The sequence below is a fragment of the Borostomias antarcticus genome (assembly GCF_949987555.1).
Source record: "Borostomias antarcticus genome assembly, chromosome: 5".
Classification (NCBI taxonomy): Eukaryota; Metazoa; Chordata; class Actinopteri; order Stomiiformes; family Stomiidae; genus Borostomias; species Borostomias antarcticus.
The window spans coordinates 9,288,499-9,311,790 of NC_140238.1; the positions used below are offsets into that span (position 1 = coordinate 9,288,499).

Consider the following 23,292-nt stretch of genomic DNA (forward strand, 5'->3'; position numbering starts at 1 on the left):
GTTAGAGAGATAAATGTAGGCTATGGTTATGTTAATAAAGCTAACAATGATGTTGTAACATGCATGCAGCACTGCCGATCTGATCTGAACGATTGATTCATTATTACCATGGATCGGTATTGGGATTGATCAAGGGCGAGTGTGAAATAGCAGCCATGAACTCAGCGGGTTTTCCGAGATGCGGTAGCAGCGGCCAGAGCTCCTGCTGGCGGGGAGTGAAGCTCTTCAACTCGCCTGTCACTGGCTCCCTGGAGGAATTTAGCCTGGCTGCAATAACGTTATCGCGAACGGAATGAATACCATCTACTAGCAAACAAAACATGTTCAATTATATTTAACCTGTTAAAACTAAGATGCCAGGATCAAAAAATAATTTCTCCAATTGATATATTTGACAAAAACAGGTTAATATGCAAGCCGGTTTTCATTGCTAAATCAAAGCGGAGAGAGCCGGGAACGCGCGTCTACATTTCAGATAAATGTGAACTTTTTGCGTGGACGCGCGTCGGCCAGAGAAGCTCAACTGCGCAAGTCAAAAGTCACCGGAAGGCCAGAAAAGCACAACTGCGCAAGTCAAAAGTCACCGGAAATAGTCAAATGACTACAAATTTGCCAAGATGGCGCGGTTCAATAGGGCTTCATTGTTGATAGCGGCCAGTGAATGGAGTGGCTGTATCCAGTTTAATTAATACATCCATGGCTTGCACCGATGCAGGCTTGCTATTTAAGAGAAACAAGCCAGATCCGCCCAAAGCCAGGCTGGACCTGGTCACTCCTGTGTACAGTAGATCTGAGAGGATACAGTAACAGGATTTATTAGCTCCCAGCAGTGCCGTTGTTTAGCGGTGAAAGGTGATGATGATTATAAGGGCCCACAAGCAAGCAGGGCCCACAAAAAAAACAAGAGGTCCCTCTTTCTATGACGAAATTATTCTGCATGTAGATCAGTCACACTAATGCTGCATCAGAATTCAAATTAAGCCACAAATAATGCAATACAGATGAAAAAAGTTTTACTTTCCTGAGCAATATCCCCCTTCTTAAATGGTTTGGTCCATGTCATGGTTCATGCTGGCAAGTCTCACCTCTTTTGTAATTAACGTCACTGACTATACCGGCTGCCTGTCAAATACTAGCACTAATAGCCTAACGTTAAATCATCAACATCAAGCCCATACATAAATCCGGGCACCAGAAAAGAGTGGAGAGAGAGGCCAGGAGAAAAGGCAGCAGAGCGGGAGCCCATAAGCATTTTTGTCCCACAAGAAAGGTGAGAGTAGCTATGTTAAGACAGTCGGTCAGTTGCCCGCGGTCTCACATTAACCTAGCCCTTTTCAGTCCTGTTGTCGCATGCTCGCTCATGCCAGAAAACAGTCCTTTCACCCTCCATTCACTTCGCCGTCCAAATAAATCGGTGTCTGCCTATTTAGGAGAGGCGCTCATATTTACAAGTGTCAGATAAACATGAAACTTCACTTACCTAAGCAAAAGGGTCGATTTAAACAAATGCTGGGGTTTGAAGCCTCGGCGCTACCATTAAATAACTTATTTAGACGCGTTCTGTCCGAGTGAAATTATTTTTCAGAGGTAGTCTTCTGTGGTGGTGGCGGTAAGTTATTTAATGGTAGCGCCGAGGCTTCAAAAGTGTTAAGTTAATTAATAGAAATTCATATAGAGTTGATTTCTTTTTAAAACTTTTATGTCCTGCTACTCACAGAATCAGCTGTGGCCTTGTCTGGCCTAGACACCCACCCGCAGCACCCAGAAGATGCTTTAGATGGTGAGTGAGTGAGGTAGACACTGGTTGGCTAGTTAAACTTATTACTGAACTACTGTACTGAATAGCAACATGTAGATGTAATCCAGGTTAAGATAGCCTATGAAACAGTTACATTACATAAAGAAATTAATGGTTAATCAATCAATAAATAAATAGTGCTGTTAATTCATAGAAATTCATATAGAGTTGATTTCAGTTTAAATGCTGATTTGTTCAGTTCATTTTTGTTATTTTAGAGGGTATTTGCTCTTGAAATAAGAGAGGCGTTTAATAGCCAATCAACAGCCGCCTAGCCAGCTTCCTGTAAACTCTACAGTGCTACATAGATTTATTCCCAAGTCTTAAGAATACACTGTTCTGTTCTTACTGTTTACAAGGTCCTAGCCAGTTAGAAACAGAGAGTGAAGGGAGTGAAGAGGCTCATAGTAGTTCCAGTCATGAAACTGCTACAGACAGAGACGGTCCAAGCACAGGAAGTACACAAGTAAATGTCTATGGAGAGGTTAATTGGAAAAAGAACATAGAGAAACAGAAAAATAAATAAATATATATATATATATATAAAAAGGGGTCGAAAAAAGTGGTGACGAAAAGTCGGAGGGGTAGGGGCCCACACCAATATTCTTTAAGGGGGCCCAAAATCCATAGTAATGGCACTGGCTCCCAGCATGAGGAACATGGGAGAGTGGGAATCTATACAGTATAGGGGTTGGTATGTAACTGGTAACATGGTAGCATGGTAAAGTATTTCATAGTTGACAGCCTGATTATACTAACCTCCTGCTGCTCACCTCTACACCTATACTGTAGTCTAGGGCCTGGCTTAGATATGTGTGCACTTAATTTAGGAGATAATCTCAACTGTTATAGACTAAGGGGAGACACTACAGGTGAATAGGATGATTTTTTCCGGAAAAATATACTCGTGAATTTCTACCAGTTTAATCAGTTTAAACTCGATTAATTTTGCCATTGGGAGTCAGGGGCTCTTAACTTTGCGTGTCCGAACAATCTGCCGGTGCGTGAGCAGGTTGTAGTATTTTTTCCATAATGTTATATACAGTAGCCCCCAGAATTTTTTTTTTTTTTAACAAATGGCCACTGTCCGCCTTTCATCTTCTTCGAATTGAGTCAGATATGACAATTCTACAATTCTAGAAGTTTGACCATACTGTAACAGATTGTCTCACAATGAAACTATGACATCATAATTGAACACAATGATATGACAACCACATTCTATTTCATAGTTAGATTTTGCTCCTTCAGTGGTCAGTGACATTTCAAAGTGGTTGGTTTATGCGATGCAATCCAGTGCTCCTAATATTTCCATGGCCTCCCTGTATGTCGGGAATCTGCACCCTGACATGACAGAGGCCATGTTGTACGATTTATTTAGCCCCATAGGGACACTCCATTCTATCCGAGTCTGTCGAAACAGGATCACCAGGCGCTCCTTACGGTATGCATATGTCAACTTCCAGCAGCCAGCTCATGCCAAACATGCTCTTGACACCATGAGCTATGACACTGTCATGGGCCGACAGCTCCGGATCATGTGGTCTCAGCGTGACCGCACCCTGAGGGACAATGGAATTGGCAACATCTTCCTGAAGGGTTTGGAGAAGTCCATCGACAGCCAGGCCCTGTATGACACCTTCTCTGCCTTCGGCAACATCCTCTCTTGTAAAGTGGAGAGTGATGAGAATGGCTCCAAGGGCTACGGCTTTGTGCATTTTGAGGCTCCGGAGGATGCTGAGAGGGCCATCAAGAGAATGAATGGCATGCTTCTCAATGACGAAAAGGTATTTGTTGGCCCTTTTAAATCCAGCAAAGAACGAGGGGCCGAGCTGATGGGCCGAACCAAAGCGTTTACTGGCATCCATCTCTATATAAAGAACTTGGAGGAAGAGATCGATGACATGCAACTGAGGAAGGAGTTTTCACCCTTTGGTACCATCATCAGTGCCAAAGTCATGATGGAGTGCGGTCGCAGCAAGGGCTTTGGATTTGTGTCTCTGTCCTCCGTTGAAGAGGCCACCAAGGCCATTGCAGCGATGAACGGACGTATCCTGGCCACCAAGCCCCTGTACGTGGCCCTGGTTCGGCCCAAGGAACATCGACGGGCGTACCTAGCCAACAGGTCCATGCAGCGAAAGGCCGTCATGCGTGCTATGCCCAACACGGAGATCAACCTGCCTGCACTGCCCTCTGGATCCTCCATGGCTGCCATTTCTCGAGCGTCCATCCAATGTGTTTCCGCCCAGACCACGGGCCTTCGTCCAACCTCTGCTCCTGCAGCCCCTGTGCATCCCGGTATCCACCTGCTGAGCGAGGAGTCTCGGACAACCTCCACTCTGGCTGCCATTCCACTACAGCAACGGAAGCAGATGCTGGGTGAGTGTAGTGGTCTGGTGGACTGTTCACTGTTAATTGTTTGGTTCACCGTCAATTGCCTGCCCCAAACTTAAAGCCCCTGTAAAGATTGTGCCCCCAGTTAATTTAAATTAACCATCCAATTTTCCTCTCAAGAATACAACATGGATTCTTGGACCAGCCAACACGGGACCATTTCTGCTTACCAAAAGGTAAGTGATCCCCTAAAAGTTTATATTTCATATACCAGGTAAGCATGACCAGTCAAGTTTATCTGGTATCTGGTTTATCTGGTGTAGAGGCTTGGACCTACTGTAGACCCACCCTATATAAGATCAGACAACTCTTTATTGCCAGGCCACTGTAAAGGTTCTCGAGGTTAATATTCATACAACAATTTCAGACAATAACTGAGCTTAAGAAGGAGAACCTCAAGGTCAAGCTCAAGATTTACTTACATAACATGACCAATGAGCAAAGAAATTATTGGATTAGCTTCAGTGACTTCCTTTTCATTAAAACAGAAAACTCCACCTGTGATGGCCTCTCCAACAATTGAGGATGAAGTCAATGATCTAGCGCTGCAGCTGGGGGCCAAGCTGAGCCCCCCTCGCCTCAGGGAGAGTGGGAGGAAAGGATTTTGGCCTTGTGATGCCCCTGAACCAACTCCACTTATCGGCCTGGCACTGGAGGCAGAGGGCAAGCCTTTGAGGATGGAGAGACAGACAGGGCTCTCCTGTTCTTATATCCGTGCTCCTCTGAGTGTCCATAAACTCGCTAGACCTCTGATTGCCTCTCCGACAATTGAGGATGATGTCAATGGCTTGGCACTGCAGCTGGAGGCCAAGCTCATATTGAGCTCCCCTCTTCTCAGGGGGCAGGCTGGGGCTAACCCCACTGTCAGGGCACCTGCCGGCACAATGCCTGACACCATTGGTGCCATTAAACCCCCTCCACCTGTGATGGCCTCCCCAACCATCGAGGATGAGGTCAATGACCTAGCAGAGCAGCTGGAGACCAAGCTGAGCCCCCCTCGCCTCAGGGAGAGTGGGAAAACAGGTTTTTGGCCTTGTGTTTCTCCCGCATCAACTCCAACTATGGGCCTGGCGCTGAAGGCAGAGGACAAGCCTCTGACGAAGGAGAGACAGACAGGGCTGTCCTGCTCCTCAAAACGTGCTCTGAAAGGCTCAGGACGACTTGCTCATGAACAGGAATGGGGTGAGGTCAAAACAGCCTGGACAGCTTTTTTTTTTTAATGCTCTCCAGTAGTAGCTGTGTAGGTTAAACAATGTTAATTTTGTGATTTCAGATCTGAAGGACATTAACTTCCATCTGAACCCTGCATTAGTGAGCTCGAGCTTCACCATTCAGCTGGGTGCTGCTGCCCCTTCAGCCGAGAAAGAGCTGGTAAAGTCTCTCTTTAGAATCTGATATAAGGTTCTGCACTGAATTATACTTTCAGTGAGGACAATCCACTGAAAATGTTACTATTGTCTGTTTTCACAGATTTGACAGATCCGGATGCGTGCCTGACAGTCAGTTATAGATTGTGTGTGCACAACAACAACAACAACAACACACACTCTCACATACTATGTACACACAAACACACACACACACACACACACACACACAATAGCTAAACCTATTTATTTGAATGGAGCAAAATAAATAGAAACACTTCCTCAACATTTTAAAGGTGTTTTAGTATGCCACTAAGAGCTGACATTTTGATTTTGGGACTGTTGTGTTTGTGACAATTATATATATTAAAATTAACAGGCGGACTCAGAGCTTCAGTTACTGCACTTTACTGAAGAATAAGGACAACTACAAAATCAATGCGCATACTCTATTTAGGATCACCTATCAAACATTGATCAGTTAGTAATTTGGGAGTGTTTGATTTGCACACACACACACACACACACATACACATATATATATATATATAATATAATATATATATATATATAATATAATAAAGTGTTTTTATTCCGGCTCCGACCTGAGGGGGGCGCAACAGAGCCACCCAGACAAAGCCGCCTATTCACTTGGACTTGGGCTCAAGAGCCAGAATGTCAGTTTTAGACCACGACACTGTGCGCTAGTAAAAAAAAAAACGAGGAAATGGAAAAGGCTATACTGTAGGAGCAGTCAATGCTTAGTTATCAACTCATGACTTTCTGACGGCAAAAATTCTGATCAACATTTGAATCAATTTAATTGTCAGGAAATAACCCAAGTTATTTAATTGGAAATAACCCAAGTTATTTCCAATGGAAAAGATCCAGATTGGCCTAGAACTAGCCTCGTGAGACCATCCTGATCCAGCGAGCTCACATTCTGTTTCACTCTACAGATCAGTCTGGCCTTTCCCTTATCTTGAATGATTTCAGTGAGCGGGAGTAGGCTACTCCTTCAGCCAACTGGCACTGTGTGTGTGTCTTACCACTTGATGTCATCGTTGTGTGCAGTATAGTGTCTCTGCAGTTGTTCGTCTACATTGTAGAGGACGACCACGGAAGCGATGAAGTAGACGGTCTCTCCGGTGGGCAGCAGGTAGAGGTTGGACCGACAGTCACGACCGCGGTAACCGTACCTGAACATGACCACGTTCAGGAAAATACACCCTCAAACAGGAACGCAACCATATATGCCATGTAGGCCTATGTGTTTCTGAAGGGAATCTGTATACAAAGCAAAATGTTATCAGAGCATTTAGCTGAAATATCTGTTGCAAATGTTAGCTACTGGACATGTATCAATAATAGACAAACTTTTTATTTTGTAAACAAACTATAGCCTAAGCCCTTTGTAAAAGTATTTTTGAAGGAAACCTTAGTACACTATAACGTGTTACAGAACATTCTGTCATCGGCGTACAAACTGTATCTGTTATTGAAATGTAACCAAGTGGAGCACATTGACAGCACCGACTTGACAATGAATGATCCAAGTCCTCCTGGAAATTTCCAGAAACATGCTTCTGTCCCACATGCGGCGACACACATAAGCAAGCATGTGAACGCACATAAACACGCACGCACACATACACACACACACACACACACACACACACACACTGTGTGGTGATGCAGTAAGTGCTTCTGGGTGTGGTCGCAAGATGCTACAGGTCAGTGACCAAGGATACACCCAGTCTAGTTTGAGCTTCCTGCTGGGCAGCTCAGCCTTGGCCTCCAGGCAGTAGGAGTCCACCTGGTCCTTGGGCAGGTACATGGTGATTGGCCGGCCCTTCAAGTACATTTTCACATAACCTTCCTCTAGAAGATTAACACACATGTTCAGAGCACAGACACACGACATTGGAATTATATTATTAGAGGTTATACAATTGTTATTACACATGTGATCACTGATGTACTGTAGTGGTTATTACAATGTTATTACATGTATGGTGTGGTTTGAGTGGTGAGTCAGAGGGAGATGATGGAGGAGGGTTTTAAAAAGAAATGGAAACGAAACAGGGTTATCAGTGTGGGATGTTATAAAATGTACAATAATCAAAGAATTATTCAAAGGAAAATGAAAAATTTAGTTGACTTTTTATTAGTTGTTTCAAATACATTCTGACAAACAGAAATGGTACATACGAAAGAGCAGTTTGTGCTGTTATGAAGCTTCATTGTGTATGCATAGACAGGTTATGACAGAGGTGAATGGGGAGGAGATTGAGGTTATGACAATGACTCAGCAGAGAAACAAGAAAACAAGAAACACAAATAAATAACATGCTGATGCTTATATGACAAAAACATGCACACAAAACCCCAACATAAAACAAAAAGAAGAGGAATGTTGTTTTCATGTTGAAGGTTGCAGCTGCACCTCTCCTAGTAAGAGACAGACTATAGACTGCAGGTTAATGAGAGGCAGGGCTCAGTTGAAAAAGAGAATGCTGTCTCACCCTCACTTCCCTGGCTAGATAAACAACACGTCTTAAATACACCACAAGTCTCCTGAAGAGACAAGAGCTGTCCTCTGGCTGGCCCTGACCCCTGACCTCTGATCCCTGACCTCTGACCCTGCCCTCCGGCTCAGTAACAGATCTGAAAGTACTGGCTGGGGGATTTGATTGGGCTGCGGTAGCTGGGCGTGTCTAGAGGGGAGTACGATGATAGGCTGGCTGACTTCCTCAACGGGAGGGTGAACGTGGGGGGCTTCCTGATTGACGCGCTCGCCCCAGCCCTCTCCAATGAGGTGAGGTGTCCGGAAACGGCGATGGCGTAGGATTGGGGCACACCGGCAGACCCTGCCCGCTTGGTGGGGCGACGGAGAAAGATCTGGACTGTGACTGGAGGGGGGACATGGCAGGAGGAGTTGGAAAAGGCCAATGGGATAGGAGGGGGAGGGTTCGGCAAAATATAGCTGAAGTTATATGACTGGAGTCAACAGCTGGGCCTTCTGACACAACGACTATGACCACTACCAGAAACAAAGCACTGACATCATCAGACCAACTATCTCGAGAGGGGCAGCTAGGCAACTAGGGCTCAGGTGATGTTATAGATGTCTGAGTGTGTTTGCAACTGTATGCTTCATGATGCAGACCAAAGCAAAACCAGATTCCACATAGTGGACAATAAAGGCAATGTAATATCTAATATTTAGTGTTTTAACCTTTATTTACCAGGCAGGTTATTTAAGAAAATATTTTTTATTGACTAACTGACCTCACCAGAGGCAAAAGGCCTGTTGTTGGTGCAGGGATGCAGGAGTAAAATGCACAAGAAGGGGAAAACACAGCATAACATCTAGAGAGACCTACTGTAAGTGGTCTAAATTACACCATTACCGTAAGAGCTTCCTGTCAGTCTGCTGTGTAGATAACACTAATGTATCACTAATGTGTTTTGATTCTGTGCTCAAGTCCCTGTGTAGAAGAATAGTCTTCAATCTGCAGTCAAAGCACCATACAGTAGATTTAGACTGCAGTCCATTTCCAAACAAGTTTTTTCCCTCCTTTTATGCAGATTATGAATATTAGCAGCATGCCTCTGATCTTAAACCATGGAAATGAGAGAGAGGAGGTAGATACAGAGACATCTTAAACTTTATCTTGAGGACATTAAACAGCCTTGTAGTCCAAATGAAACTCTGGGAGAATGAGAGGATCAGAAGGCTGATCCACATGTTCTAAAGAGAGGTTTCTGAGAACGCCACGGTAAAGAGTCAGAACTCTTTGTGTGATTTCTATGGTGACGGAGACCATGCACAAGGTGCAGTGGGCTGTGACTGAGCAAACACACACACACACACAGAAAAACACACATCTAGAGCGTGCCTATCCAGCTAGAGCGGTGGCAGGCTAGCAACACTGCAATCAACACTACATACAAGATAAGGCCACTGTGTGGGTTAGAGCCTGTGTGTGTGCGCGCATGTGTGTGTGTTTGTGTGTGTGTGTGTGTGTTTGTGTGTGTGTGTGTGTGTGTGTGTATGTGTTTGTGTGTGTGTATGTGTGTTTGTGTGTGTGTTTGTGTGTGTGTGTGTGTGTGTGTGTGTGTGTTAGTCCACGTCTGTGACTATCTAGCGTATCAGGCAGGGGTTGCTAACACACTGAGGTTGGTCGACCCTCTGCCCCACCCTGCCGCAGAACCGCTCTCTGTTCATGGGACTTCTAAACGCAAGGCCAGGTCAGACGCTCCTATAGGCTCCTCGTATGGATCCGACTTCCTGTCCCTCTGGCTCAGAGCATTACAGCGGTGGCCATCACTTATGGCTCAGTAGAACTGGAATACTACTACAGTATTTCACCTCTGGGCAATACAGGAAGGAGGACCTTGGTACTAATCACGACACCCCCGTCGGTCCAGTTCTAAGGCCTTGAGTGACACCATGTCCAGAGAGCAGTTCGGGCTGGGGGGGAAGGGCGACACACGGGGCCTACCTTTGCAGTGGGTGACACGTCGCGTCCCTTTGTCAGATCAGAGAGAGACAGAAGGACCTGGTCAACGTGGGGCGCACACCTTCCTGGTCACACTAAAGGCAACTCTCCTCCCTCTGACACTGCATTAGATGTCATGCTGGTCACCGGAGTTCTATCTAACATGCCGGTGTGAAACATAGCAGACGGACTGACAGAAGATGCCGGAACTGGCGTGGAAGGACTTCAGCGCGGTCGCGCCTAGTGACTGTCGTTGTCTGTGATGTCAGATTTGTGTGGCCCCGCCCCCGGGGAACACTACCGGTGGCTAAGACATCATCTTAATAAACATTAAAGTCCTCTTAAAGGAAATCATCATGTTTCAGGAGAGTAATACAATAATCGACAGCATTATGGTAGACTTCGATTTGACCAATCTTTCTTCAGCACAACATATGGCCCTGAATATCTGTGTCTGTCTGTCTGCCCCCCTGGAGCCTAAGAGTGGATCCACGTGTTTAAGACTGTTAGTCACGGCTCCAGGAGGTTTTCCTCATGACCAGCCTTCCTGTCTGCTATCTGCTATCCTCTGAGGGCTGGGGTTGTTGTTGCCTAAGAGTATACATACCCATCAATACACTGGACATTTCTGTCACTTATGTTGACAGAAGCTAGGTAGTTCTAGACCAAAATAAATGTAAAGAATCAAATATAGATTCAAATAAAACCTGGAGTGTGAGAAAAGCAAACAGGAAATGATAGATGACTGATTGGATGCGAAGAGCAGGACGATGAAGCTGATTGGTTACTTATGGAGGGATGGGTGGTTATTGGTTGGAGGATGGACATTAACAGAGCATCGTCAGGTTTCGGCAGCACGACCACAGCACACCAAAGAATTGGGAGCAGCATTATATACTGCTAATGTCATGTTCTACTGCCCCTGGTGTCTGTGGTGTTCTACTGCCTCTGGGGCCTTACCTGCACAGAAGACAGGCTCCTTCTGTTTGCTGCGAGAGGGGGAGGGAGGAGGGAAGGGGGGAGAGAGGAGAGAGGGGAGAGAGGAGAGTCAACACCCGGCAGAGGAGGCCGTCACATCCCTATCTTTCTCCCTCCACGCTTTTCCATTAATCTACATCTCTCCTCTATCTCTCTCTTTCCTCGATATCTCTTCCCTCTCTCTCTCTCTCTCTCTATCTGCCTCTCTAAGGTCACATCTCTCTATCTCTACCTCCCCTACATTTCTCCCTCTCTAAGCACACATCTCTCCTCCTCCTCTCTCTCTCTCTCTCTCTCTCTCTCTCTCTCTCTCCCTCTCTAAGGTCTCTCCTTCTCTACCTCCCATACCTTTCTTCCTCTCTGTACCTCATTTCCTCCCCACCTCTGTCCATTTTTTCATCTCTATTTCTCTCTCTCTTTCTCTTGCCCCTCCCCTCCCCTGTCTATCTCTCTCTGTCCATGGCGCTTACCTCTCGCTGGCTCTCTTGCCGCTGGAGTTGCTCCCGGTGGACCCAGCGCGTGTCCGGTTGTTCTTGCCATCGATGCTGTCCTTCCGTGTCCCCATCCCCACCTGCTCGTTAGAGTTGGTCCGCCGCACGGTGCTGGGGGAGGGAGAGAGCGGAGATCATGCAACCGCAGGGCATGCTTCCATACAAGGTGCTGTGCATCATCGTGACGTCATCACGATGTACTGTATAGCATATGAACTCACTCTGTGACTCGTTTTATGGCTTGGACATTCCCCTCAGGGATCAATGATGCAAGTATGCATGACATCTTTAAAAGAAGACTATTATACTATGGAAGGACGAGAGGTTGTTCTCCTGACAGTGACTGGCTTCATCATCACATGAGCCTCACGGTGTGAGGCGTTCATACAGGCCCTGAAAGGAGAAGATACCTTCCTCTCTACAGTATCTCTGGTGGATGAGTGTGCAAGAGAGGGAGATAGGGAGGGGGGAGAGAGAGAGAGAGCAAGAGAGAGAGGGAGAGTGAGAAAGAGGGATAGAGGGGGAGAGAGATGGAGAGAGAGAGGGAGAGAGATAAGGGATAGAGAGTGGGAGTGAATGGAAGGGGCAAGCAAAAGAGAAAGAAAGAGAGATAAAGAGATGGAAAGAGAGTCGTCTCTGTTGCTCTCTATGGCAGCAGAGCGTGGCCAGGCGGCCCAGTCAGATGCCTGTCACAAAGGAAAGGCCCCATCAGCACTTCATTGACTGGCAGGCTCAGGACTAATCCCTCCTCCGGGAACCTTTCAGACCTGCCACTGGCCGGGTGTTATCCCGCTGAAACAAGCACTGTGTGTGTGTGTGTGTGTGTGTGTGTGTGTGTGTGTGTGTGTGTGTGTGTGTGTGTATGTGTGTGTGTGTTTGCTTGCGTGTGTGTGTGTGTGTGTGTGTTTGCTTGCACGAGTGTGTGTGTTACCTTGTGAGTGTGTGTGCATGTGTGTGCTAGCATTTGTGTGTTCATGTTTGTGTGTGTCATGTGTGTGTGTGTGTCTGTGTGTGTGTGTGTGTGTGTGTTTGCATGTGTGTGCAGACTATTGTTTATGAGCTGCCCCCCTGGGGGATGCCAGTGACAAAGTGTTAGGTCGAGGGGAAATCCCCCCACCCACACATACACACACACACACACACACACACGCACACACACACACACACACACACAGACACAGCAGCAGCAGCAGCACTCCAGGGGACAGCAATGAGCCTCCAGCCACCCCTGTTATGCCCGATTCACACGTATGCGTTTCAGGCTTCGACGGAGGCACTTCTCACTCACTGTGAGTGTGATGTCAGAGCAGTGATGAACTCAATTGTGGTTCCATTGTGTCACTTTACATCCGTTGCTTGCGGGAGAAAATTGAGAAATATTTTTCAAGCACCAGCGCAGGCACCAGCCAATCGAATCGTGTTGTGCAAACGTCCAGAACGCCTTTACCGTCAAGCTTTAACCTGATGCGCACGTGTGAGCGCACCGTTACAGCTGACCGTCATGATTTCTCTAAATGTACTGACTGAGTTAATGTGAGATGGTGAGGAGACGAGGTCTGTACAGTAAGTGATGTGTTGATTCAGTTAGCTGGGGGAGACAGGGTTATGTTTTAGGATTAACAAGAAGATGGAGGAGGTGGAGGAGGAGGTGGGGAGGGGTGTCATAATTTGACCCACCTGAGGGGGGCGTAGAGGAGTCTGGAGGAGCCAGACATGGTGAACAGACTGGACAGACTGGACAAGACAGCCAAGACAGATGAGAGAGGGAAGGAGGGAGGAAGGGCAGGAAAAGTAGGGAAGAGAAAGGAAGGAAGGAAGGAAGGAAGGAAGGAAGGAAGGAAGGAAGGAAGGAAGGAAGGAAGGAAGGAAGGAAGGAAGGAAGGAAGGAAGGAAGGAAGGAAGGAAGGAAGGAAGGAAGGAAGGAAGGAAGGAAGGAAGGAAGGAAGGAGAGAGATTTGAGAGACAAATACAGGACAAGAGACAGATATAAGGGATCTCACATGTTCTGTGTATGTGCAGGTAATGCACTAAATCTGTGCAGGGTAGGTAGGGAAGGCAAACAGGAGACGAGGGTGTGTGTGTGTGTGTGTGTGTGTGTGTGTGTGTGCATGCGTGCTTGTGTGTGTGTGTGTGTGTGTGTGTGTGTGTGTGTGTGTGTGTGTGATCTCAAAGCCTTTCTATCAACAGTCAGTCAGCTTCTATCAACAGTCAACACTGGAGTCGAAGGCCCCGTGCAAACAGCCACAGTGTTCCTACAGACTTCCTCTAACCCCTGGAGACCTCCCCCTATTCGAAGATTACGCTGGCGATGACATCGAGGGGGAGGGGCGGGGTCAAGTGTCTGCTGTGTGTTGAGGTCATATGGCAGCTCAACAACAGCCAATAGAAGGCAGTTTAGAGTGGCAGCCAGGAGAGGCCATTGGCTGGTAATTGCATATTGAGAGTTTGAGAAAGGCGTTCTGATCTGGTGTCAGAGACACACACCACAGCAGAGCCAACGCTATTAAGACACAATAACACACTGGCCTGGACCCTGGGGGATGCTGGGAGATCAGCTAGCTGCTATTGATTCAGTCTGGATGGGGGGGGGGCACTCTATCAGCCGCTCTGTACACACATACACACACACACACACACACACACACACACACACAGACACAGTCACACATACTCACGCACAGTTACACACACACACACACACACTCACACGCGCACGCACACACACACACACACACACACTCACACAAACACTCACGCACAGTCACGCACAGTCAAACACACACACAAACACACACACAAACACCACACATACACACACACACACAGACACACACACACACTCCTCCTCTCCAGACAGTCTTAAATGCCAGCACAGAGAACCAAAGACAGTGTGACTGTTGTCTTCTATCTGTTGTCCTCTGAACCAGGGACAGTGTGACAGTTGTCTTCAGTTGTCTTCTATCCTTTGTCCTCTGTCTGAACCAGGGACAGTGTGACAGTTGTCTTCTATCCTTTGTCCTCTATCTGAACCAGGGACAGTGTGACAGTTGTCTTCTATCCTTTGTCCTCTATCTGAACCAGGGACAGTGTGACAGTTGTTGTTACTGTTGTTACTGTGCTGTCTGTGTCATGTCCCTCACTGTGTTGCGACCTCCAAGCCCGTCATAACAGTTGTCCTCTATCTGCTCCTCCATGTTGTAAACGCTAGAGGCTACGGACAGGCAGCCATGATGGAGGAGTTCTACGAGGACAGATAAGTGTGTGTGTGTGTGTGTGTGTGTGTGTGTGTGTGTGTGTGTGTGTGTGTGTGTGTGTGTGTGTGTGTGTGTGTGTGTGTGTATCCTTGTGTTCATCTAATGAAATAGAGTTCATGACAAACATTAAATGACCAAAGGTCAGGCGATCTCTTGTACATATCAAGGCTGTCACATAGAGGAGAAGAGGAGAGAAAAGAGAAGAGAAGAGAAGAGAAGAGAAGAGAAGAGAAGAGAAGAGAAGAGAAGAGAAGAGAAGAGAAGAGAAGAGAAGAGAAGAGAAGAGAAGAGAAGAGAAGAGAAGAGAAGAGAAGAGAAGAGAAGATAGGTATCTGAGGGGTCTCACCTCTTGTTGGATAAAGTGACTGAGTCCTTCCTGCCACCAGAGGGCGATGTAAGCGCCGCACCGCTTTTCTTTGGGAGGACTGTGCCGTTGTTGACTGTAGGCCGCAAGGGCAGCGCAGCTATCATGGGTCTGGCTGTAGGACACACACACACACACACACACAGCTCTGATGAGGGCTCACTTGCACATGCATCTACAAGCTCCAGTAGCCTCCCTCCGACGTCCTTCCAGACCCCTGCACTGCTGTGGGACGTCAGCTAGCGGAACGTCTGTGTGGTGCTCCCCGACCCGGCAGCTCCTCCGCCAGGGCTCACCACACCCCAGCTGGGACAGCACTGGCGACATACAACCCATTCAAAAATCTAAATCCCCAAAGTACTGACAACGCACACACATGCCCATTCTCCACGCGGGTAAACACTGAACACACCAACAGTGCTCTATGCAGCTACACCACCACAAAAAGCCAATGATTCCAAGGCGCGGGCGTGTGGGGGGGTTATTCTGAGGAGGGAGGTGAACTAATTCAGCTGGGTAACACACTGTTCTGAGCCAGGAGGGATCTGCATGTTTTTGACTGGAGGGAAAGCAGCTACTAAATATTTATCACTGCAGATAAAGCTGTTAGATCTGTAAGGGCTTGATGAGCTGGCTGGATGGCAAGCTTGCTGGCAGTGTGTGTGCGCATGTGTGTGTGTGTTTGTGTGTGTGTGTGTGTGTGCACGCGCATGTGTGTGTGCGTGTGTGTGGTTCAAACTCTATTGGCAGGGTTTAAACCACACACACGTATACACACGCACACACACACACACACACACACACACACACACACACACACACACACACACACACACACACACACACACACAGGAGATGCACACCAAAATCAGATCAATCAGTGTGGCAGCCAGGAGAGGAGTGTGTATGAGTCTGTATGAGTCAGCCTCTGTCTCCCAGGGGCTGAGAGCAACAGCCAGACTAAACATGTGACAGAACTAGGAGGAGAGGAGAGCTTGGTCACTCTCTAGCGCTCAGGCTAGCTCTGGCTGCAGATCTCTATGCAAACACAAACAAACAAACAAACAAACAAACAAACAAACACACACAATCATTGAAGAGTGAGTGAGAGAGTCAAATTGAGGGTTGCAGTGTGAGCAGCAAGGCCTTCAATCCCAGAGGTGAACGCCAACTGACTTGCGACAGTGACTTCAGGAGAGATACACAAATCACACACATTCAACAGTAGGCCGTGTTCAGGTTCAGTGCTCAGGCCAGTCTCGGTGGTGTGAGGTGTGGAGTGCCAAGGGAAGGCTGGTGTCCAGTAGGTCAACACACACTGCATCAGTCAGGGCCTACCTGGCTTCCCAGCACTGAGGTCTGCCGAGGACGACTTTCTCATCCCCACAGCCTCTAGCATACACACACACACACACACACAGGTGGGAGGACAGGAGGAGAGGAGGAGAGGAAGAGAGGAGGAAAGGAGGAGACAGGAGGGGGAGGAGGAGGAGGAGGGGAGGAGGAGGAGAGGAGGAGATAGGAGGAGGAGGAGAGGAGGAGAGGAGGGGGAGGATGAGAAGAGGAAGGAGGCAAGGTGACAGGAGGAGAGGAGAGCAGGAGGAGAATGAAAGGAAATAGAGGTGGAGAGGAGAGGCGGAGGAGGAGGAGCGGGGCCATGTGAAGAAGAGAAGGAAAGAAGGGAGGAGAGAAGGAGGAGGGGAGATCAGGGGGAGAATAGGAGGAGAAGGAGAACACAATAGGAGGAGGAGGAGGAGGACGAGAGCATCTTTATGAGACAGAGAAGCACAGGACTGAGGAAGAGACTAGAATGGAGGAAACATCTTCACAGTGAATGTTGAGAGAGTTTAGGAGAGACAGATAGAACAAGAGAGAGAGAGGAGGGATAGGTAGACACAGGAGGAGGGAGAGCAAGAAAAAGAGAATGAAGACAGAGGTAGAGACAGGAGAAAAGGAGAGGAAGTGGGAGAGCGAGAAGAGAAGGAGAGAGAGAAGGAGAGTGAGAAAGAGTAAGATAGGGAGAAAGGAGAGATGTAGAGAGAAGGACAGAGAGAGGAGAGGCAGAAGAACGAGCAGGAGAAAGAGTATGTGTGTGTGTCCATGTGAGTACCTGTTTGCCCGCCTGTGTGTGTGTGTGTGTGTGTGTGTGTGTGTGTGTGTGTTACCTTTGGTGGGGCCCCGGCGTGTCTGCAGGCTCTGCTGCTCCTCACTGGTGTTGAGGCGTCGGACCACGTCGGCCAGGGCCGACTTCAGCAGCTGGATCTCGTCCTCCTGCATCTGGACACGCTGCTCCAGGGAGGCCAGCCGGTCGGTCACCTCCATGCTGCTGGACGCAGACGCGCTGTCATCTGCGCACACACGCACACACACACACACACACAGGCACACACATATACACACACACACACAGGCACACACACATGGAGATAAAAGTTAACCTTAATCCTCCTGTCTAGGGATGCAGGCACGCAGTCTGTAAACCTCATGCTCCTGGTCGGCGATCTGGGCACACACACACACACATACACACACACACACACACACACACACACACACACACACACACACGTATACACTCACACCTTTTTATTAAGACTCTTATATTCATGTCGGACCGGAGGTCGACTCGTCTGGCCCGTGAGACTACTGTCTGTCTGTCTGTCTTTGTGTCTGTCTGTGGCTGGTTGGCTGGCTGGCTGTCATCACAACGGCCAAAGCAGCTGTATTTGTGAGCCTGCCTTAGTTTCATGTTAATCTCATGTTGATATCATGCATGTTTATCATCTTATCAGTCAAGCTGTGTAGGGTCTGTCCCACACAGACATGTCAGAGAGATGTCTTCTCATGATAGATGATGATTATCATGAGGATGAAATATGCATGTAACTTCCTATTGTGTTTGCCTAGAGACCAGCAATAACAGCTTATGAATTATGTAGAGGGTGTGTGTGTGTGTGTGTGTGTGTATGTGGGTTGGGGGGATGAAGGTTAAGCTGGGGAATCAACAGAATACAGCAGAATAATGTGTTCTCGGCTGTCAACATAATCCAGCACATGAACACCTCAGTACCCAACATCAGAGCAGTTCACTGGGACCAGATGGGATTCTCTAGGCTAGGAGAGGACACATGTGATATGTGATACTGGTGTATGACATAGGGCATGGACACACAGATGAACACACACACACACACATGCACGCACTCAAAAACACACACACACACACACCCAGAGCATCCCGCCCAATGGCCTCCAGCCACCCTGATTTATATTCCTCTGGCGCATTCATGATTACAGCCATTACTGGGCCTTGGTGACTAACGCACCCCTGAGACCAGGAGGGCAGGAGGGGGGATGGAGGAGGGGGGGGAAGGGGTGGAGGAGGGGAGGGGGGTGTGGAGGGGGTACAGAGGGATGCCTCTGAAGTCCAAGTAGGCTCATGTGCAGGTTGTCCCATGTACAAGGTGCAACGAAATGCTTAAAAATTTGTTCTCGGACCAGGAATGGAGCTTGGGCAGCAGCCAATCCTGACCACCAGACCATCAGCTGAGCCGGGTGGGGGACTCTGACTGTGACTTTGACTCCCAAAGCAGCCACGCAGCGTTGAAATATGACCTTTCCTGACGGTTCCTTCCTCATACATTCTTTTGGGTCAGCTTTTAAGGTGGTCAGAGAGACAGTGAGTTGCAACGCTGTCGCTGCCCCCCCCCACCTAAAAAATGCAAGCCCCCCACCCACCTGGCACTCCAGACTCATTGAAACACTCAAAAGTCATTGAAACGATTTCATATAGCGTGTTTTCATCCCGGTTCTGCTGGAGACAAAGGTTCAGTTGGAGGCTGGAGGAGTCTGGGAAGAGGCTGGTACGAACTGCTCTCCAAACACCTCACCGGACCGATATAGCACAACACTGATGCTACGTGTTTCCTTCAGTTTCACCCTAACCCCCCCTCTACGTTCGTCAACATTAGTCCTCCTTTGTTCTCTTTCTGTCAACAGGTTACCCCCAAATACCCCCGTTAGGTTATCCGCAAACACACCTCATACGGGTTAGGGTTACTCCCAAATACCCCTCTTATGGGTTAGGTTACCCCACCCTCAAATATACCTCATAGAGACCTGCCCCAGCTCTGGTGATGTTAGAGTACTAGACACAATAAACAGCATTTCTCTCTCCTCTGTAGGGTCTTCACAACACACACACACATACACACACACACCACACACACACATCACCATGCAATGCACACACCTCACCCCACGACCCCTTTTACAAAGTCATTATCTTGCCCTACCGCCATGAATAATGAACACACACACACGCATACAAACACACACACACACACACACTTTTCCCCTCCCCGTTCCACTCCCAATGTGCAGGGAGCAGGCCAGTGGGACAGATGAAAGCATATACAGCGTGTGGCACCTTCCTGATCAAAGCAAAGCTAATGTCTCTGTGCCTCGCTGTCACCTCATGAATAAAACATGGTGTTGCCTCTACCTCAAAGCTGCTGTATCGCTGACTCACTCTGTCTTACATCCCTCTAGATAGGGGAGGAGAGGAGAAGAGAAGAGAAGAGAAGAGAAGAGAAGAGAAGAGAAGAGAAGAGAAGAGAAGAGAAGAGAAGAGAAGAGAAGAGAAGAGAAGAGAAGAGAGGAGAGGAGAGGAGAAGAGAAGAGAAGAGAAGAGAAGAGAAGAGAAGAGAAGAGAAGAGAAGAGAAGAGAAGAGAAGAGAAGAGAAGAGAAGAGAAGAGAAGAAAAGAGAAGAGAAGAGAAGAGAAGAGAAGAGAAGAGGAGAGAAGAGATGAGAGAGGAGAGATGAGAGAGGAGAGAAGAGAAAAGATGAGAATGGAGCGAAGAGAGACATTCAGTTAAACAGACAGATACAATCCCATCAGCCCCTGCTGTTTCTCTCACATGCACGCACCCACACGCGTGCACGTGCACACACACACACACACACACACACACACACACACACACAGGTTGATTAGCCAATAAGCAGCCATATTACTAAGCTGTGTGGTTAGCTGGCTCTGGCTTCTACCTGGACAGGGCTTAGCGTCTATGAATAGGGATGGGAGGATCAGAGAGATGGAAAGAGAGAGAGAGCAACACAGCCAGGGACAACATCCCCCTACCATCCTGTCTTCAAGAGCTCATCATAGATCCTCCTGACATCATCAGTCACATCCTCCCTGAGGTCACACAGAGGTCAACCTGTTACAGCACACCCGCACACCCCTCCCCTAATCAAACTCCCTGGTTTAGTGTCTCCCTCACGCACACACACACACACACGCGCACGCGCACACACACACGCGCACACACGCACACACATTATGGCGGGCCCAGGGCAGATCAACAAACCTCCACCCTCTACCTCCTCTACCCCCCCTCCTCCTCCATCCTTCCCTTCCTCCTCCTCCATCCCTCCCTCCCTCCCTCCTCCTCCTGCTCCTCCTCCTCCATCCCTCCCTTCCTCCCTTCTTCCTCCTTCTTCTCCTTCTCTCTTTCTCCACCTCTCTGGTCTCGCAATGCCAGACTTTGGAGATCACCGCCATCAAAAGTCTGGAGACATCTCCATCGAATAAAGCCGAAAGCCAACGCTACCAATCAGAGCCACTGCAAACATGGTGAATAGGGTGAAGGACCCGTCTTACCAGAAATCATGTCCTCGAAACAAACTGGAGTGTAGAATCAAAACAAAACATTCCCCATTAGGAACGACCGCCCTAAAGACGATGGACTGGTTCTGCAATGCAGGTGTTTTTTCTCAAATTGTTTCCACCCACTTTTAGCGATGAACCCTGGGCAAATGTCTTCAGTCTCTAGTTGAGCGCAGCGTTTAGAGACAGACTCATGAGTCCACGGCCCCTCCACCCATCCCTCCCTTTCGCCTCCTTCATCTTTCCATCCCTGAGGCCCTTTTTCCTCTCCGAGCCTCGCCCCGTGACCTCATCTCCTCCCCTAATCAGCCCATTTAAACAGCTGACCGTCCCCTCCCTCCTCTTCCTCCTCCTCCTCCTCCACCCCTGAGGACCCTTTCTCCCTCTCTCTCTCTCTCTCTCTCTCGCCCTAACATCTGACCAGAGCAGCAGCTGCTGACTGCTAATCAGGCTGAGCTTTTCTGCTGACTCACCCTCCCTCTGTGTGGGACGGAGAGAGCGCATCATCATACCGGCGATGGTGTCCGATACACCGCCTCTCCACCGGTGCCGCGCGCGGGGGGTTGTGTGGGGGGATGGGGCGCAGAGAGGAACACGCAAACGGCCGCGCCTCTTCAGGGAAGAGGAACACAGCGGCGCTAACTCACGGTGTTTGGCTCCAGTCCCGGTTTCCCCAGAAACAAAGCCTCTCCTCAAAGATTCAAAACAGCGACCTTTTCTAGCTTATAAAACCAGCCATTGTCAAACCAACCTCTTTTTTTTTCCTCCACACAAACCAGACCTTTGTCCCACCACCAATAGAAACCCGGAAGGAAAATGGGGCGGGACACTCGGCGCGTTCGTGGTTGCGGCAGCGTTGTTGATTTACAGCTAGGCTACATGGTGTGAGAGACCGGGCCTGGGTTAGAGGAGGCACAGAGGACAATAGGAGAGGACAATAGGTTCTGTTGCTGGCCCAGTGTGGCTCGGGCCAGCTCGAGCTACGCTGGCCAGATCAGATGTCCGACGTCTTGTGTATCACTGGGCCGGCCTCCACAGACTTGTTTACTGAGACATAGTCTATGTATCCATGCACAACTTAGTGAGAAACTAGACCAGTCAACAGCGCAGTATCTCAGTAACACTGAGAATCAAGGAGGGAGACAACATCAGGGTGAACGTATTTAGATAGATGGTGTTTTCTAGGAGAGGCCCGGTTAGGGCATAACCTGAGGTTCTGTTCTGTGTGTTCTCTGTTCCATCCTCACAGCCCCCTTGACCAGACCTGGTTCTCTTGGTTCCTGTTGACAGATTTCGTGTTCTCCCTGAGGCAGTGTGACACACAGTAGGTACGTACAGAAGAGCTGGACCACACTTCACAGGGAAGAACATCAGGCCCTAACTGGGATTCTTCTAGAGAATCTATCTAAACACATTCACCTCCTTGTTGATTAATTTACTTTTATTTAGGAGAAATAGAATGCATTAGAAGATGCCAAAATTCCTGAGGATGAAGGCATGAAAAGACAGTTAGGCTTATTTCCGGTGTAGTCCTCGCTGGTAAAGCTCCCCCTCCTCTCTGGTATTCAGAGTTCTGCTGATACAGCGTTGTTGACAGAACTTCTCTTCTTAAATATACGATGACCTCATCAGGAGCGGTGTCAACCTAACCCGGTCTTCAGAAGGAGAAAGGCAGCAGAGTTAAACAACCTAAACTCTTTTAACCCTCCTGCAATAAATGTTTCCTAAGGCCAATAAAGTGACCTTCGAGGTCATGTGTGGGGAATCCTGTTAACTGGACTCTGCTTTGATCTCCTCCTCCTCCTCATCCTCCTCCTCCAGCCAATTAAGGCTCCACCTGCCAGGAGGGGTTAATGACGTCAGAACAGAGGAGACTAAACTCCTCCTTCATCTCCTGCTTGAGGGGATAGGTGAAGACATGTGCTCCTCTACAATCTCCTCATGTCAGATCAGTGATTTCTCCAAGAGAGGGAGGAAGGAATCCAAACACGGCCCTTTTCTAGGAGGTGGAGATACAGTCGGGTCAGAGGTAGCAGGCTAGACCTGATCACACAGCAGACCACTCTGTAGGTACTGGCTGGAGGGCTATGTGAATATACTGATAATTAATAGGAAGAGCATAACGATAAGTGATAATTAATTGGAGAAGCATATAAAGATAATTGTGCTCAACGCTCATCTTGTCGTACTAATTGAATTCATTTTTCACATTTCCTGAATTGAAAATTGTTGAAGTTGAAACACTGTTACTTTGCTAACTGGTCTCCAACGCTTTTGGGACATTTGCATATTTGCATGTTTGAATCCCAAACATTCACATCATGCCAAATAGTTTTTCTCTGCTCTTAGAAGAATTCAGAATCGCCTGATCATTGTCCAATCAGAGAGCAAGGTTTCCTCATCAAGGTTAACCACAGAACTAAAATCACACATCACCTAAAACACAGTGCTATTCCTAGCTCTTTGAT

The 23,292-nt window shown here is 48.0% G+C and overlaps 2 protein-coding genes across 2 annotated transcripts in view; one reads left to right on the forward strand and one right to left on the reverse strand.

Moving 5' to 3' along the window:
- Positions 1–20,935, reverse strand: part of eml1 (EMAP like 1) — a 32,808-nt gene extending 11,873 nt beyond the window's left edge. The window contains exons 1-7 of the mRNA XM_084439161.1: positions 20,819–20,935; positions 17,317–17,499; positions 15,134–15,266; positions 11,513–11,644; positions 11,025–11,053; positions 7,311–7,440; positions 6,609–6,758 (exon numbers count right to left, since the gene is read on the reverse strand). Of these exons, the coding sequence (XP_084295287.1) occupies positions 6,609–6,758; positions 7,311–7,440; positions 11,025–11,053; positions 11,513–11,644; positions 15,134–15,266; positions 17,317–17,499; positions 20,819–20,828 (767 nt within the window). The 5' untranslated portion in view covers positions 20,829–20,935. The remainder of the gene's footprint in view (positions 1–6,608; positions 6,759–7,310; positions 7,441–11,024; positions 11,054–11,512; positions 11,645–15,133; positions 15,267–17,316; positions 17,500–20,818) is intronic.
- Positions 3,112–4,964, forward strand: LOC311309151 (polyadenylate-binding protein 1-like; the record flags this gene model as incomplete). Its single annotated transcript, XM_084438329.1, has 3 exons — positions 3,112–4,177; positions 4,313–4,368; positions 4,938–4,964. 3 exons carry the CDS (start codon positions 3,112–3,114, stop codon positions 4,962–4,964), a joined length of 1,149 nt encoding a protein of 382 aa, XP_084294455.1.
- Positions 20,936–23,292: the final 2,357 nt, after the last annotated feature.